Below are 17,560 nucleotides of genomic sequence, written 5' to 3'. Positions count from 1 at the left end.
TCATTTCAATTTCATAATAACTATCTTTCTTTTTAGAAAAAGAAAGACTATTATCCGCAAAAAGGAGGCAAAGTATCATCGGAACCTTCCATTCAATTTCCTTCCCCTCAAAAACAAAAAAGAAAAATAAAAAATTCCTTCCACAATGTCCCTAAACAAATTTTGTCATCACAAATTCATAATACTTAGGGGTATAATTGTCATTTACCATCCTTGTATTTAAACACAAAGGCATTAAACACGTACTCTCTCCTCAGTTCTTACTCCCTCAGTCCCTCCATCTTCATACTCCAATAGTTCATAACTTTACTCAAAAATCCCTTAGAATTATTCTGACAAATTTCTGTAATGTCCAACACCAAAAATCCAAAACCTAATCACTCTTACAAACCCACAATTCCGCCGGAAAACATCGAATTCCGGCTACTTTGCCCTACACGTGTCGCCGGCGGCGTCATCGGTCACGCCGGTGGTATCATCAAGAACCTCGAAAGAGAAACCTCCGCCAGAATTCGTGTTGACGACGTCGTTTCATCGTCCTGTAAAGAGCGACTCATCCATGTAATTGGGGGAAGTATCGTTAACCGGAAGGTGCGGGTTGCTAACTTGGAGGTGCCGGTTTCGGCGGCGCAAGAGGGTTTGATTAGGGTTTTTGACCGGATGTTGGAGGTGGGTTTACCGGAGGTTGATGGTGGGAAGGTGACGTGTCAGTTGCTGGTGGGACCTGGGTTGGTTGGTGCTGTAATGGGTGCTGGAGGGAAAAGGATTGAGAAGACGAGCACGGAGACTGGTGGGAGAATCGTCGTTTTTGCTCCGAATGAGTTGGTTCTACCTTGTGCTGGTTTTAATGATGAATTGATTGAGGTAATTTTGAGTTTTTCTTTTTAAATTGTTACAATTTTTAGCATTTTTGATGTTTTTTTGATTAATAAACTGTTTGGGATTGATCATGATACTGCAATTAATGTAAATTTGAATGTTTGGAGGGAGATATTTGAATTTGGGTCATTTTGTTGATGATACTTTTCGAGTTCGGGTTGAACAATGCTGGTTGATGTTTTGGGTTCTGGTTCGACCCGACTGATTAAGGGATTTTGGAATGTTTTTTTGTATGTAACTGTGTATATCCATGTTTGTTTGAGTGTGTATACATGAGTAACATGACTAGAACCTACTCGGATTAACAAAAAGAGCTAATCAAGTGGGCGTATTTGTGAACATTTGGTTGGAATGCATGCCATTTTCATAATTGGTACAATATTAACAAATATTTAGGACCACATTCTTGATGTGTAGTCAGCATTACATTTTTTTACAAATTCTACTGTAAGTATACAATCAATTATGATGAATGTAGTCAACAACACTTCTAACCAAATATTTACACACATGCCACTTGATTTGCAACTTTCATGAAGTAAACTTGGAATTTCTCCATGTCAAATATAGTACTCCAATTTAAAGCCAAATCCAACCACAGTTGAAGTCTGACCAAGACCATGTTAAACCTTACAATAGTAACTGTCTAATAACTAAAGGTATTTTGTGTAGAAAACTCTACCAATGTTCTTTACTTTTCATTAACAATAAATATGTTGATTCTTGAGTCTGCCGGCGGGTTATTTGGTTTCAAATAAGATCATGTTGTGGGTCACATAATATTCTTCAAAACCACTATATTTGGGTCGGGTTGGGTTGATTTTGACAGGTTTATCTTTACTATTAAAGTATTAATATACTGATTACTTGATTAGCTGAATAATACCGTTATAAGATATTTGGATTAGTTGTCACACTTTTCTATTTTAAAAATAGATTATGGTCAGACATTCAAAAGTTATAGATTATGAGTCTCTGTTTTAAATGGAGTGGTGGAGGAAGGAAAGTAAACAATTGTTGTAAAGGGCACTTAATTAGTTAATTTTTAATGAAATATGATGAATCCTTAGCTAGTTGGGTTCGGAAATGTCACAGTTGAGGAGATGAATATTTATAACCCTATTATGTCACCTGTGAATTTTTTTTCACTGTAGATTAGTGGTGGTAGTCTAGCTGTAAAGAAAGCTCTGCTAGCTGTTTCAAGATTTATTCAACAGAGGACTTCGCAAATCACAGAAGCTAATGAAGCATCTGCAGTCCTACGTCCAAGCATGAAAACGGAGATGGGTGATGCAGCTAATAATGGCATAGTGAATGAAAGAGATGTAGCAGAAGTGGTTTTCAAATTACTTTGTACATGGGAGACGGCTGGTGCTGTGATAGGCTTCAGAGGGAGAAGAGTGAAAGCTCTCGAGGAGGAAACTGGGGCTTCTATACTGCTTTCTGCTCCTAATGATAACAGCATTGAGCGTGTCATCAGTATTTCTGCTTTTGAGGTTTTGACATTTTTCTTCCTTTTTTTGGAGGAATTTACATACTGTGAATTGAGATCTAAAATTTTCAATTATGTTATAAACCCTCTTGAGTATTTTGTGGCCTTTAATTTGTTGTCTATGTAACATGAAGTCATTCCTAGTTTGATCTTGATTGAGTGGCGTTGAGAAAATTAATGTCTCAGAACTTTAATTTGATCAATCAATTATATGTTGAGTTGGTGACCACACTACACATGCTTGTGCAGCATAAATCATGAAATGAATCCTATATTTTCATCCATGTACACTCTCCCTTGCAAGTCTCATTTGAATACATCACCTGCAAATACAAGCTAATTTCTTTATCCATCCGATTCAAGCTCACACATTTACTGCCACAATCCTGAACACTAACACATGCATGTGTGCACCAATATAAGTGTTTCTGCAGTAGTCAATGCAAATTAAGTTTATTTTTCCTTCGCCAAGAGAAAGTATGGTGGGTATAAGGGATAGTGTAGGCTATCAGGTTATTGGTTGACAACTTGACATGTATGATGTATCTCTTCCTATATGTTGGAGGATGTCCAAAGTGTGAATTTGAAGAACTTATTGATCAATGGTTTAGAATTAGAGGAGAAAGTAGCTGAGAACTGCTGTTCCATCTGTATTTCTCACTGATACTTTCTTCGTTTCCTCACTTATAGAACAGGAAGTCAAAACATTCCTCTGCACAAAATGCTCTTGTTCGTGTATTTAATGGGTTAATGTCATCAGGGGAGAACGTATCTGCCAGACTTCTGATTCAGCCCAGCCAACCTGGTCACCTAAATGTTTTAAGGGATTCAATCACTTCATGTATACCAAAAGCAACTGGTGCTACGTTGCAAATTTTGGGGCAAAATTACACATATGCCGGTGCTTCTGCCGACGATAAAATTATACAGGTGATCCTAGAAGGCTGATTGAACTTCTCTGAACTATAATTACTTTTTATAAAAGAAAGTTTCCAATTTCTTTTGCATGGGTTAGCTAATATCATTTGACCTGGTCATTATGATTTCATTGCTAAGATGTAAGAATACTAAAATGTCTGTCATGTTCTACTAGTTTGTTTGCTTGTAAACTGTTCATGCCTATGCCACATACCAAATCAACTCCAATGTGATGGGTATGCAACTTTCATTTGCATACCTGAAATATTTATACATGATAAAAAAACATTCCAAGCTTAGTAGGCAGTTCAAACTATCAGAGTTTCAACATGATCTAACCATTGACCACACAATCATTTGTAAATCCCATGGAAACCTCTCATGTTTTTGGAAAGTGAGTGTGTCAATATGTACTCCGTCACTATTCCAAGGGTTGTTAGGTATATCTTTGTCTAGTAGTTGGTGCCTTGTTAGTTTTGTGTCCATCTAGGACCGGAGAGCTACTCTCTTATTCTGTAAGGCCCTTGTGGCTAGTATTTCATGTGAAGAAGCAATTGTTTAACCATTTATTGCCCAAAAAACTATTTTCCTACGCTGTTGATTGTGTTGATTCAAGTTGAGCTACTTATTCCTGCTTGCCTCCGTGCTTTCTACTGTTTGCTGTTAGTTTTTTCAGAGTATATCTTTGTTTGCTCAACCAACTAAACTTGGGGTGATGTGGTCATGGTCACTGCTTGTAGATAGATGGTGAGTATGCTAGTGTGCAAATTGCTCTATTTCAAGTCAGTTGGATACTGAGAGAGTGTGTTTTTGACGCAATATCAGCCAAGAACAACTCACCTCTACTTCCACATAAACTATTCAATCTGCCTCAGTGTCTCAACGAAACAGCTGCTTTAACAAAGAATATGAAAGACTGTAGAGTTACTGATGAATCTAATAGCTCCATGCCATCTAAGGTTCAGCACTCTGAGGTGACAATTGACTATTTCTCGTTCACTATCCTTTATGTTTTCCATTGTCTTTGTATTCTGGGTCTTAAGTTGAGCATGCTTACAGCTGTCCAGTGGACACAGCCGCTCTGCTAGTATAAAACATTCACGAGATTTCACAACAGTTACCGGTGATTCTGAACATGGCAGGTTAGTCATATATATTGCTACATGCTAGATTAGTTGCTTTTATGAAATTTGTGGTTGGATGCCTTACATGATATACTATGCTTCTATTTGCATTTGTATTATCCTATTCCCAGTTTTCCACAGCCTAAAAATCTTGGAATTTATTTATGAAAAAAGTTTTGTAATCTACTACCTCCGTTTCTTTTTAGTTGACACGTATTCCTTTTTAGGAAGTTTCTTTTTAGTTGACACGTTTCCTTTTTGGGTAAATATTTTACCTTGCATTTACAAGCTACTCCACTTCCTTTTTCATTCTCTATCACTCTCTCTCCTCTCCTTAAATTTATGTGCCTAAATCAAACGCGTCAACTAAATGGCAACGGAGGAAGTATATAAATTTGTGCATTAAGTTACATGCTACTTAATACGTGCTCTTTGCTCATTGATTTCACTGTAAGCAAGATGTAACACAGCACTTCCCTCTGTGCAACTGTACACAATTCTCTCCTATCTCTCCCTTCACTAGTCTCAAGAGATTGTATTAGGAATTTGGGATTACTTATTCTAGGAATTGAGTGATAAGAGTCTAATCATTTTGTTACTCCCTCTCATTGTGCATTCATTTAAACCACATTGCCTTTTTTTCTTGTTCCGATTTGAGAGTTTCATTGCAATATAAGATAAGCCTCAAAGTTATTATAGGTGTATACCATGTGGCCATGTGGGTATTTCTATTGCTCACTGTTTTATGCTATGGTAAAAGACTAAAATGCTTTTTTTTTTTTTTTTTCCAAAAAAAAAAAAAAAAAAAAAGGCTTTTGTTTTCATGTGTCCTTGTCTATCTGAAACACTTAACTGTGATGGATCAACAGGAATTATGTATCAATAATTGTTTTCAATTTTCCAATTTCCTTGTTACATGCTTAAAAACTCAGTATAGCCTTTTGCTTTGATAATATTTGAGCTATGTTACTGCTCATGATGACATTAGCTGTTTATTGTGGCATCTGATCTTAAGGAGACTGTTTTTTTGTGGGAGTATCTGCATAAAAAAACTTCATTAGATGATAACACTGTTCTGAAGAGATGTCAACTATAGTTGGCACTTCTAGCATATTCATGGCTTGAAAAAGATTGTTTCTGGACAATGTGTATATATGTTGTTGATGTGATCATAAAAGGAGCCTTTCTCTGTTTGTTTATATATTTGGCTGATTGTACGGTTTTAACAGATCTGTTATTGTGACAAATTCGAAGATGGAGATATCTGTTCGTGCAGACATATTTAGTGCTGTTTTCGGAGATGATGGTAGTAATTTATCTCGTATACGAACGGTAATAATTGTCCTATTCTGAATTCTTTTTCTAAATGGGAATGGGCAGCGAATTGTAAGAAGACAATGGTGGTCTAATGGAATGGAATCCTTAGCTCAGTGCTTGACTGTTTGGTGCTTCTTTTCACATGAAAATGCCTTCCAAGAATTAAGCAACTTATTTTTGACAGTAAATCTCATTTGAATTTTGGTAACGATGGAATCCTTAGCTCACTGCTTGATTTTTTGGTGCTTATTTCCACATGGGAATGCCTTCCAAGAATTTAAGCAACCTATTTTTTGACAAAAAAAATCTCATTTGAACTGAAGCTCGAACTCCTTGTCTCCATTGACTATCACTATCTATTTGCCATTTGTGTAGTTGATAGAGAGTACTTTTCCTGATGAGATATGTATAGGCTGCATGTTACTGCTGGACAATATTGAGTATTGATATCTTGCATGTTGTTGGCTCAGATTTCAGGAGCAAAAGTTGAAGTGCAGGATCATTGCCTGGCGAGTGATCGGAAGGTTTTTATATCCGGGACACCTGATCAGACCTTAGCAGCTCAGAGCCTCCTCCAGGCATTTATTATGGCTGCTCGATGACTGTCAAAGGCTCTTGCTATCACGCTTGTGCAGATACCCGCGGATCTCTGTAAATAAGATAGGAGAGAATATTCTTTTGCTAAATGTGTCAATGTAGAAAGCCAGGATATTTTCCACTTGAGGGAGCCAATACAGAGAGTAGCAGAGTACTTAATGTATATCATTGCAAATTAACAATTGAAGAGGGGGTGGCCTCTTTAGTTAATGCTAGCTTTAGAAATGTTACTCCTACCACTCAACCAGTGTTCAATGTAGGCTTTTAGCTAATGCTAGCTGGTGGAACTAGTTTGTAACCTTAATTGACTCTTTTCATCGTAAATTATTAACTTTACTGTTGGCATATTTTCGATAGAAATAGGAAACATTTGTAAATCAAATGAATGGGTGAATAAAAGATGCAAATTTAAAGGAAAATTAGAGATATGTGATTAAAAAATGGCAAAATGATACTCTTATTATTACATACATCCATTAGCCAAACTTTAATGTATTGGTGTTCAAATTCGGAACTCTAAAAATGAATCTTACATTTCAAAAAATTTAGCATTTTCAATGTTGATTGATGTGATGTATTACAAGCAAGGGTCTGTTCAGTTCAGTTCTTAATATCCTCCTCTCATAAATTATTCAATTCGGTTTGGTTTGGTTCAGTTCAGTTCATGTCAGTTTAATCAATCAGAATAGACTCCAAGTGTTTGTTAAAATATTAAGTTCACTCCCTATGCATCTAAATCTTACTGTAAATTACTCGAACCAATTCAAACTTTACATTCATTTTCTATTTTGACAATACATTTTCTCTCATCTTCGGAAGCATTGGTTTATATACATTAATTCATTCCGTTTTTTAATTGAATAAAAAGAAAATTAATCAACCACTTTAGTTTCATAGCAAAAATCAAGTTATCCTAGTGAAAAAAAAAACATAAAAACATTTTACAATATATGCATTTATACCATATATATAAGCCAAAATTTGCCTTGGTTATATGCATTTATACCATATGTATAAGCCAAATTTTAGTGCTTTTGGTGTTTATTGTATTATGAGTTGTAAAAGTTTGTTGAAAATTTAAGCACACGTTGCGTACATCTAAATCCTTTTAGTTCGTAATTTATTCAAATAAAAACACGTTTTCACTTCTGACAACACGCTTTCACTCACCTTCTGCAAAATCGACTCAACTTTGTATTCCTAAAGAGTGTGACCACAATTTATTCAAATATAAATACGTTTTCACTTCTGACAACACGTTTTCTCTTACCTTCTGCAAAATCGACTCAAATTTGTTCTTCTAAAGATCAAAACCACAATATTTTATTCCTTTTGAGTAAAATAAATAAATACGAGTAAAACACTTAACCACTTTAATAATGAAAAAACTCAAGTTACCCTTGTCCACGTTGCATGCATCTAAATCTTGAGTATAAAACTCTATGTACTCACCTTCTACATATTAGACTCCAATTCGTTTTCCTTAAACGTTAACGATATTACAATATTTATTTACCGACAGGTGTAAAATTAAACTCAGTAAAAAAAAATTAAAAAAAAAAATAAAAATCAAGTTGCCTTAATTTGAAAAACTATTTTCCAAAGTTTGGAATAAGGACCTGTTCTCTTTAGCTTAAGTTCAGTTCAGTTCATCTCACCTAAGTTCAATTCCTATTATCCCCCCCTCATAAAATATTTAATTCAGTTCAGTTCAGCTCCAATTAATTCAGTTCAGTTCAATTCAACTCAGCTCAACTCAGTAAATCAGAACAGACCCTAAAACAAATACTCCCTCCGTGTTTTTTTAAGTGATACATTTTCCATTTCCGGCCGTGTTTTTTTAAGTGATACATTTCCTTTTTTGGCAAAACAATACATTAAAATATTATATCTCTCTCCTCTTATGGTCCCCACCCAAACCCACTACTATTTTTTTATTATATCTTTCCTCTCACATATATTACTTTTCAATAAACTATTAACCCCACTATCTTTCTTTAACAATTTTTTAATACACCACTACCCCACTTACCTCTTATTTTATTGGAAAAATACACTTTAATAATCCCAACTATTGGCGATTTACCTAGAAAAATCCCAACTAAGGATTATTTTCTAACGGTACCAACTATGCCTCTTATTTTCTTCTAGTAGACCCAACCGGTCAACTACGGGTCAATAACCTGTTGTAACAAGTCATATGCCACGTGTCAACACACGATTGGTCCAAAATAAAAAAACAAAAAATAATTAGAAATTTAAAAAAAACATAAAACAATTATAAAAAATTAGAAAATAAAAAAACAGAAATTTTTTAAAAAATCTGAAATAAAAAATTTGAAATTAAAAAAAAAATCAAAAAATACTAAAAAAATCCAGAAAATAACAAAAAAAATAAGGCACTTAGAAAAATTTCAAAAAATTAATAAAAAATATAAAAAATCAGAAATTATAAAGAATTTTTTTTTTTAATTTTTTGATTTTTTTTAACTTTTTGTTTTTTTATTATCATTTTCTGATTTTTTTTTAATGAATTTTCTAATTGTATTTTTATTTTCTGATTTTTTTTTTAATTTTTTGATTTTTTTTTTTACTTTTTGTTTTTTTATTATCCTTTTCTGATTATTTTTAATGAATTTTCTAATTGTATTTTTATTTTCTGATTTTTTTTGTTTTTTATTTTTTTTCCTAATTTTCTAATTTTTTTTCATTTTCTGATTTTTTTTTTAAAATTTTTGATTTTTTGATTTTTTTTTTTTTTAATTTTCTGTTTTTTTTTTAATTTTATGATTTTATTTATTTTCAGATTTTAAATTCTAAACTAATCACTTGTTGACACGTGTCATTTATTAAAATAAAATTAAAAAAATTACCTTTTCAACAGGTTACCGGTCATTGGGACCTCTGGAAGAAAATAAGAGGCAAAGTTGGTACCTTTAGAAAATAATCCTTAGTTGGGATTATTCTAGGTAAATCGCCAATAGTTGGGATTATTAAAGTGTATTTTTCCTATTTTATTTAAGTCAATTAAATTGCCTAAAACTATGTGCTGATCAATATGTATCACTTAAATAAACGGTAGGGAGTATCCACAAACCTTTTTATATTTTGTAGTCACACTTCCCGCGCATTTTATAACACGTCCTTAATTTCTGCTGATCACCTTTCTTTTCAGTCTCCCTGACATACGCTTCCTTTCATTTCCACTCCTTCCATACTCCACAACAATTCTGGGTTTCAAAAACCATGAAAAAAACCCACAAAAAACCCACCGGAAAACCCGGGAACAACACCCGTAAACCCCACCTTAAACCACCTCAAGGACACGTGGCATTCCGCCTGCTTTCCCCCATACAAGCCGGCAGCGCCGTCATCGGACACGGCGGTGCCATATCCCAGAAGATTGCACGTGAAACCGGTCTCACCTTACTTCGTGTGGAAGACCCACTTTCTGGGTGCGACGAGCGTATCGTCAACATCGTCGGACCTGGAAGCTTGGATAAGACTCTCGTTTTGAGGGATGGTAATGGTGGTGGAGGAGAGAGAAAATTCGAGGTTTCGTCGGCGCAGTTGGCGGTGTTTAGGGTTTGGGAGATTCTGGAAGAGAATACGGCGGAGTGTTGCCGGTTGTTGACGGTGAAAGGAGAAGAGAAGATTAAGGCGTTGGTTGGAATTGTGGGTGCAACTATTAGGGTTTTGCCTTTGGAGGAGCATCCTCTTTGTGCTGATATTTCTGATGATTTGATTCAGGTTTGTGTTTTTCAACTTTTTGTTTTGTTTAATTTGATGTACAATTAGTGAAATTAGGAATAATATTTTTATAATCGATGATTATAGTATTGTTGTGATCCACGCCTGAATTTTAGTTAATTTAGTTCGTTAAGTTTTGGTTATTAGGAATTTGGTTCATGTAGCCGATCCCGATAATGTGGTTATTGTGGAATGATTTATGTTTTCAAGTTATAATTAATCTGATTATTTGAGTTTATTTTTAGAATTGGGAAGTAGGGACTTGGATGTTGGTCCCAATTGTCTTCCCCACCTTTAACTTAATTATGTATTAGTATAAATTAAACTTGATATTCCAAAAATATACAAAATAAATCCCAGATCAACTTACTTTTTAACATTTTATTTTATGTAATAGCTAAAAAAATGTTCAAAGTTATGATAAAGTCAATGTGTGTCAATTATTATGGAACGGAGGGAGTACTTAAAATTTTCAATGAGGTGTGATACTAATTTTAGATTTTTTCAAAGAAGTGTGATAATAATTTGAACAATTTATAAAATGATTGTAGAGTTTATTCTAGTTGCAGTGCATCATGTTGATTAGGTTTTGGGTTATTTATTTGAACAAATTCATGTATAACATCGGTTGTAGTTGACGATATGTGTAAACTCATATATTGGCAACATTGCTGTTGAAACCCATTGTTGCCCACTTGTGAGTGTCCCACATTGGAGACAGATGAGAGATGGTTTCACTTTATAAGGTAGAGGAGTAGCTCCTACTATTGCCAATAGGTTTTAGTATGGAAGCTCCAAAGCCTTGTCTGTGGACCAAACTCTCCTCCTTCTTGTTTGGGTTGCCCGGACCCATTTCATATTGTCTCGAAATTTAACAATTGTTTTGTTGTCAAACACATAGCAAACCATTTTGGGGATTTTCAAATAGAGTGGTGTTGAAGAGGAGATAACTACTGTTTTCAGCTCACAAAAGTCACAACCATTGCATTCAGACTTCAGTTAGGGACAGAAAATGAGAAAATGCTGGCCCATATCAACCTTTAATGGCTTTAATGGTATCAACATGTCATCTTTAGATCTTCATGGCTAAATAGTTTTGACCATACGTCCATTATAGTTGAGAAGAGAATTACCAATATTCTAAATGCTTCAAATTGTACCCCAAACCTTGATAAGCTTGAGAAACCTCACTTTTATTGATTTATTTTTTTGTTGTAAAATGTGGTGAACTCGTGTCTATGTGACTGATCCTGTTTTTGTTGTGTCCATAAGATCTGGTTATAAGTTCTTTTTTTGACTGATTCTTCAGACGCACTTATGTGTTACAGATTACAGGTGATACCCTGGCAGTAAGAAGGGCACTGCTTGCTGTTACATATTGTCTTCAAGGAAACAGTTCAAGAGCTATAAGTCAATTTTGTGGTTCAGTTTCCGATGGGGTGTCACATGATCTGCATGCACAAAAACATCTAAGCATTGATACAGATGCTGGAGAAAGGGGCCAAAGTTGTGTGGCTGCAGGGACCAAAGAAGTGGCTTTCAGGCTGCTTTGCCCCACTTATGCGGCTGATGGTTTGATTGACTGGGGAGGGAGCATAATGAAAGCCCTAAAAAGGGAAACAGGAACTCGTATAGAAGTGTTAGACCCAGTAGTGGGTAGTGATGAGTGTGTTATTATGGTGTCTGCTATGGAGGTTTGTTAATTACATTTCTGATATATATTTTGGTTCCTTCTTGTCCCTTTTAAGTTTTGCATGGTATTATTATGTATACTATCCTAGATTTTTAACACTTTAAATTTTAGAATTTGATATTCTACTTGCTCATTATTATCAATTTCAGCACCTTGTTGTTTCAATATGTCGAAATGATAAGTTGTACTTGGATTACGTTTAGATAAATACCCTACTTGTATTTCAAAATATACAAGTATAATGATTAATGTCTTTTAGAGCTCCTTCTTTCATCATATCTTGTAGAAATGTAAAATTTGCAAGTAAAGGGTGTGATGATATTGAGGTAAATCCATCCACAGAGTGTAAATTGCCAAAACTGGGATTTTTAATATATTTTATTTTTCAGATTCTCTTATCTTTGCTTCTGCTGTTATTGTATTTCTAGTATTATCATTAATTTAAAGTTTAGGCCTAAGTAACAAGTTATGCATATTCAGCATTGTGTTTTTGGGTAAGAGACTTGCGTGAGCTTGATCTCTGATAAGCTTCTTGTCTTATGTATGGTGGCTTGTCATTTTTAGAACAAGGAATGTCAGTATTCCCCAGCCCAAGAAGCCACTCTCCGTGTTTTCACAAGATTAGTGGAAGCTGCCTCAGGATCTGGGCATGCAGGTCAGAATAGAGTAGACTCTGTGACTGCAAAACTTCTGATTTCATGCAGTCAAGTCAACATGTTGGATATGAAAGATACTGCTGGTGCTGAAGTGCACATATTAGACACTCACTGTACTTCTGCTGCTTTGGTTGGTAAGAAAATTATACAGGTATGATTATCTATCTGTGAAGGATGATGCCTATGCTGTGTCATTTTCATTCTGATTGTTGATCTTGGGGGATCGACATCATCTGTTTTATACATTCTTAAGTTCTCTTTGCTATTGTATACATGACCTTTGCAAAGAATGCTGATGAAAGTTGTCTTCTGTTACCAATAATTTAATGATAATATGTTACATGCTCATTTTGTCCCCCATTTATGACATGAATAGCTGTCCCCAAGCTACTGACAATTTTGTCCGTCCCTCGCCCCCGACCCGGGGCGCACTCCTATAGCAAAGAAGCAAAAAGTGGCAATACTCTTTGCATACCAAGGCAAAATTCATTAGTCTTATCCCCTATATCTCTTTTGGTATTTCTTGCTTCTTATCAATGCACTTGACACCCCCCCCCCCTCTTTTATTTTACGAGTTAAGTATTAAGAAAGGTAAGTTTCCTAGCATCAGTTTCTTCTGTTGATTTCAATACTTATGGCATTTATATTACGCTTGCAAAGCGTATAGACCATGATATATGCGCTGGATATGCCTTGTTGACACATTTAATCCCCTTTTAAAGATTGAACACAATGCCTTCTTGTAGATAGTTGGTGAGTATTCTGATGTGCATACATGTCTGCTTCAAATCACATGGACACTGAGGGAAAGCATATTTTCCGGCAGAGCGATAAATACACCTCTTCTACCACACACACTTTATGATGTTTATGGTCGGCCTCCTCATGTCCAGGCAACAATTACCTTGCCAAAGGAAGATAACCGTGCGATTTCTTATGATAAAGACATGTCATCACCCACAGTTCAGTCATCTGAGGTAAGATCTCATTAGTCAATACTATTAGATTTGTCATCTATCATTAGGTTGTAGTTAAACTTAAGTATTTAGGTGTCTGTTGATCACAGTGTTCATTTGGACATTCTCAGACTACATTTAAGAAAAATCGAGGAGATTTTATGGCATCTTGCAGCTCAGAACTTGGCAGGTCAGTACTATATGGATCTCATCAATGTAGCTCTTTCATGTTTCATCACTAGTGTTAAAGGCAGTCGAGAGACCTTAGAATGGCAAGGAAATTAATATCTTCCTTTTTCATTCTGAGTGTTTTGGTAAAGTTTTTTTCCCCCTGCTTAGTTATACTGCATATTTTCTTTCACTTGCTCCCCTCATTCCTAAGTACTATTTAGTCTGTACGCTGTTCACCCTTGCACAGTCTCTGGTTACAGCACTGCAACCGTCTTCCTGCAGTCCCACCACCATTGCAATTGTCACATCTAGCACCACCACCTCACCCTTCCTCCACCCATACCATCATCTGCATCTTCTCCATTTCAGCCCAGACTCCTCACTGATCGCAATCTTCTTCCCTACCACCACCACCACCACCACCACTGTCTACCCCCCTACACTACCAAAAACACCCCCATACATATCAATTGTATCACTCATTAATAAAAACCATGATGACCATCATCTCTCATCCATTCCAGACAGTAATCAAAACACCACCTCAAGGAAGTATATGAGACCTGTAAGGGCAATAATAATTTTACCGGTTAACTACTCTCCTCCTAAACACTTAGTCTTATACTGCATGAAATATTCCTGAGGAAGTTGGCCTAGATTTGTTTTACTGTTGGTATAAATCAAGTTTGTGGCATAAATAGGCCAAACTTGCTATGATGGAGGTGTACAGGTGATGGAGGATGAGGGTTATTGTAGTGATAAGAAAGATAATGGCGGTGGCATAGTTGAATATCATCAGACCAGTGGCAGAGGAATAATTTTTTTTTTGTATCTAATATGATTTGATCTGTGTGTGTAACGGCAACAATATTGCTACCGTGCAAGTGAGTCAATTAGATCTTTATATTCTTGATTGACGCCTTACTTAAGTGACTATAAGAGGTACTAATTGCTGTAATAGTGACAACGTGGTCTACATTTGCATGAGTGATGATTTGATGTTAATTGCTGGTAGCAACTGTCTGAGGTGGGCTTTTGATGATTTGATGTTAATTGCTGGTAGCAACTGTTTGAAGTGGGCTTTTGATAATTTGATATTAATTGCTGGTATCTTCTGAAGGAAGAAATTGTGATTGTGTTGGTTCATCTGTTAATGATGTGATTGTATCTTTGCGTTTAAATTAGCTGCAAGAGTATGAAAATTGCAAGTATATTGTTGTTTGACTCAATTTCCTTTTTAATGCTTTTGAGCTACCTGCTTGTGCAGTGGGGATGAGTGTTCTGTCATCAGAAATACGGAAGTCGAAATTGTGGTTCCTGCTCATGTATTTGGTCTTGTGTATGGTGAAGGTGGTGCTAATCTGTCTCGTCTGAGACAGGTAATCAGCCTTTCTAGACTCTTACTTTCATTGAGGGTGTGGGTTGGAATTTGGGAAGGGTGTTTTAAACAGAATAGTATCTTGAAGTGATTACCTTGGATGCTGTCTTTCTGCATTATGCATTTTGCTTTATGTCAAAAGATAGCTGCTTGGAGTCTAAAATTTAAATCTGCAAAGATTTCTGGTCACTACCTTCTCAAAAATCTTGTTTGAAAAACCTTTTGATGACTTGCGCTGTCTGATCCTTTCTGACATCTGGTACCGAGATCACTTAAGGTCTGGAATCTACAATTCTACATGAATGTATCTGAATCTATCTGCTTTTGTTCTTCCAGGATAACCTAATGTTTTAAGCTGCAAATTGGCATTTTTTTCTGGGGAACTTATTGGCACTATTCTAGTGACCTGCATTAATTTCATATATTAGCTCGCAACTGCATTACTGCTGTGCTTTTCCTTTTGTTGTCCCACGAAAATGTTCATTATTACTTCTATTATATGTTCTGCTTTTATTATGTTGGCGTAGTAGTTTAGTTCGACATTAGTGCTAAGCTGATGCTTATTTGCATTGATCAGAAATTATTATATTGTTCTAATTGTAATTCGAACCAGATTTCAGGTGCAACTGTCATTGTTCATGATCCTTCTCCTGGAACCGATGGTAAGGTTATCATTTGCGGGACCCCTAACCAAACCCTGGCAGCAAAGAGCATGCTTTATGGCTTTATAATGAGCAACCGTGATTGTGTGATCATTAAGTAATAGGCCTTTCACGCTTGTTACAAAATCTCCAATATTTTGTGTATGTAATGTAGATAATTTCATACTTTGCATCTCTTGTATATGTTAGCAGCAAAGTGATTTGGAGGTTGCTAGTCAAATTTTCATAAGAGGGAATGGGATGCTTGCTTAAACAATCAAGGCCTCAGGGGTGTTTAGTTGTACATTATGATCTCTGGGTGAAAACAATGTAAAATTTGGTTAGTTAGGAAACAATGCAAGAATATTGATGTTAGGAAGCACATTCTATTAATGATATCAGCAACAATACAAGTTTGAACAACAAATCAAGCTTTTAAACTATGCAGCTATGCGGGTTCCATCTGTGAAATTACAATTCCGTAGTACAAGCACATGAGATGCAACATAATTTGTATTTTAAGTGAATTGATTCTTGGGGGTTTTGGGAGTGGCTCCTTGTGAAATGTTTTACGGAAATACAGAGTATAAATATTAATATTTTTAAAATATAGATAAGTAGATAACATTTTACACGATAATTTGGTTCTTTTTATTTTTTTAAAAAAACCCTAAACCCTACTCCTAAACCCTAACACTAAACTGTAAACCCTAATTGCATAACCCTTAACCCTAAACATTAAACTTTAAGTTGTAACCCTAATTCTAACTAAAGGTTACATCTCGAGGACATAAAATGCCGTTTGAAACCACATATGATCATTATATGTTTTCATAAACGTCCGTGGTAGGTTTGAGTTTCCGAAATCATTACAAGTTATGAATGGGTAAAATGACTGTTTAAGGGCATATTGGACGGTTTCACCGACCAATAGGACTCCCGGAGGGTATTAGGGACCATGGTAAACATCTCGGCAATTTTTATTTCCGGCCGAAAATAGGTAAAAAAAATTACGAAATTGAAGGTTATCCACTCTTTGTGATGAAATTTTGAGGTTTCGTAGCCCAGTGGCGAATAGCCTTGAGACCCTAATGGATACATCTTTGGGTCATATAATTTCGTTTGAAACCATATATGATCATTATATGTTTTCATAAACGTCTGTGGTAAGCTTGAGTTTACGAAATCACCACAAGTTGTGAACGGGTAATATGACCGTTTAAAGGCATATTAGATGATTCCACAGACCTAATTGGACTCCCGGAGGGTATTAGGGACCATGGTGAACATCTTGGCAATTTTTATTTCCGGGGAAAAAAAAGTCAAAAATTTAGAAATTGAAGGTTATAATCCATGGTTTTTGATGAAATTTTGAGGTTTCGGAGCCCAGTGGCGAAAAGCCTTGAGACCCTAAGGGATACATCACGGGGTTATATAATTTAGTTTGTAACCATATATGATCATTATATGTTTTCATAAATGTCCGTGGGAGGCTTCAGTTTACGAGATCACTACAAGTTCTGACGGGTAATATGACCGTTTAATGGCATATTGGACGGTTCCACTGACCCAATTGGACTTCCGGAGGGTATTAGGGACCATGGTAAACATCTCGTCAAATTTTATTTCCGGCCAAAAAAAGGTCAAAAAATTACAAAATTGAAAGTTATAATCCACGCTTTTTGATGAAATTTTGAGGTTTTGGAGCCCAGTGGCGAAAAGTCTTGAGACCCTAAGGAATACATCACGAGGTCATATAATTTAGTTTTTAACCATATATGATTATTATATGTTTTCATAAACTTCCGTGGTAGGTTTGAGTTTACGAAATCACTACAAGTTCTGAACGGGTAATATGACCATTTAATGGCATATTGGATGGTTCCACCGACCCAATTGGACTTCCGGAGGGTATTAGGGACCATGGTAAACATCTCATCAAATTTTATTTCCGGCCGAAAAAAGGCCAAAAATTACGAAATTGAAAG

At 35.5% G+C, this 17,560-nt stretch overlaps 1 protein-coding gene across 1 annotated transcript; it reads left to right on the top strand.

Annotated features, from left to right (window-relative positions):
* The first annotated feature begins 269 nt into the window (after positions 1-269).
* Positions 270-15,743, top strand: LOC145602716 (uncharacterized). Its single transcript, XM_081658886.1, has 16 exons — positions 270-864; positions 2,034-2,375; positions 3,062-3,301; positions 4,030-4,263; positions 4,349-4,431; positions 5,643-5,745; positions 6,201-6,254; positions 6,366-6,381; positions 9,503-10,077; positions 11,406-11,771; positions 12,335-12,577; positions 13,173-13,403; positions 13,493-13,572; positions 14,515-14,660; positions 14,805-14,932; positions 15,545-15,743. The coding sequence occupies exons 1-16, from the start codon at positions 349-351 to the stop codon at positions 15,692-15,694; spliced, it is 3,507 nt and encodes a 1,168-aa protein (XP_081515012.1). The 5' UTR covers positions 270-348; the 3' UTR covers positions 15,695-15,743.
* The last annotated feature ends 1,817 nt before the right edge of the window (positions 15,744-17,560 follow it).

Source organism: Chenopodium album, chromosome 21 (assembly GCF_948465745.1).
Source record: "Chenopodium album chromosome 21, dcCheAlbu1.1, whole genome shotgun sequence".
NCBI lineage: Eukaryota > Viridiplantae > Streptophyta > Magnoliopsida > Caryophyllales > Amaranthaceae > Chenopodium > Chenopodium album.
This window is presented reverse-complemented; position numbering and strand designations above follow the sequence as displayed.

Coding starts and splice junctions, on each gene's coding strand:
- LOC145602716 (XM_081658886.1), top strand. CDS start 349: ATGTCCAACACCAAAAATCCAAAACCTAATCACTCTTACAAACCCACA. Junction 2,376..3,061: donor TCAGTATTTCTGCTTTTGAG/GTTTTGACATTT, acceptor CCTCACTTATAG/AACAGGAAGTCAAAACATTC. Junction 14,661..14,804: donor TAATTTGATATTAATTGCTG/GTATCTTCTGAA, acceptor AATGCTTTTGAG/CTACCTGCTTGTGCAGTGGG.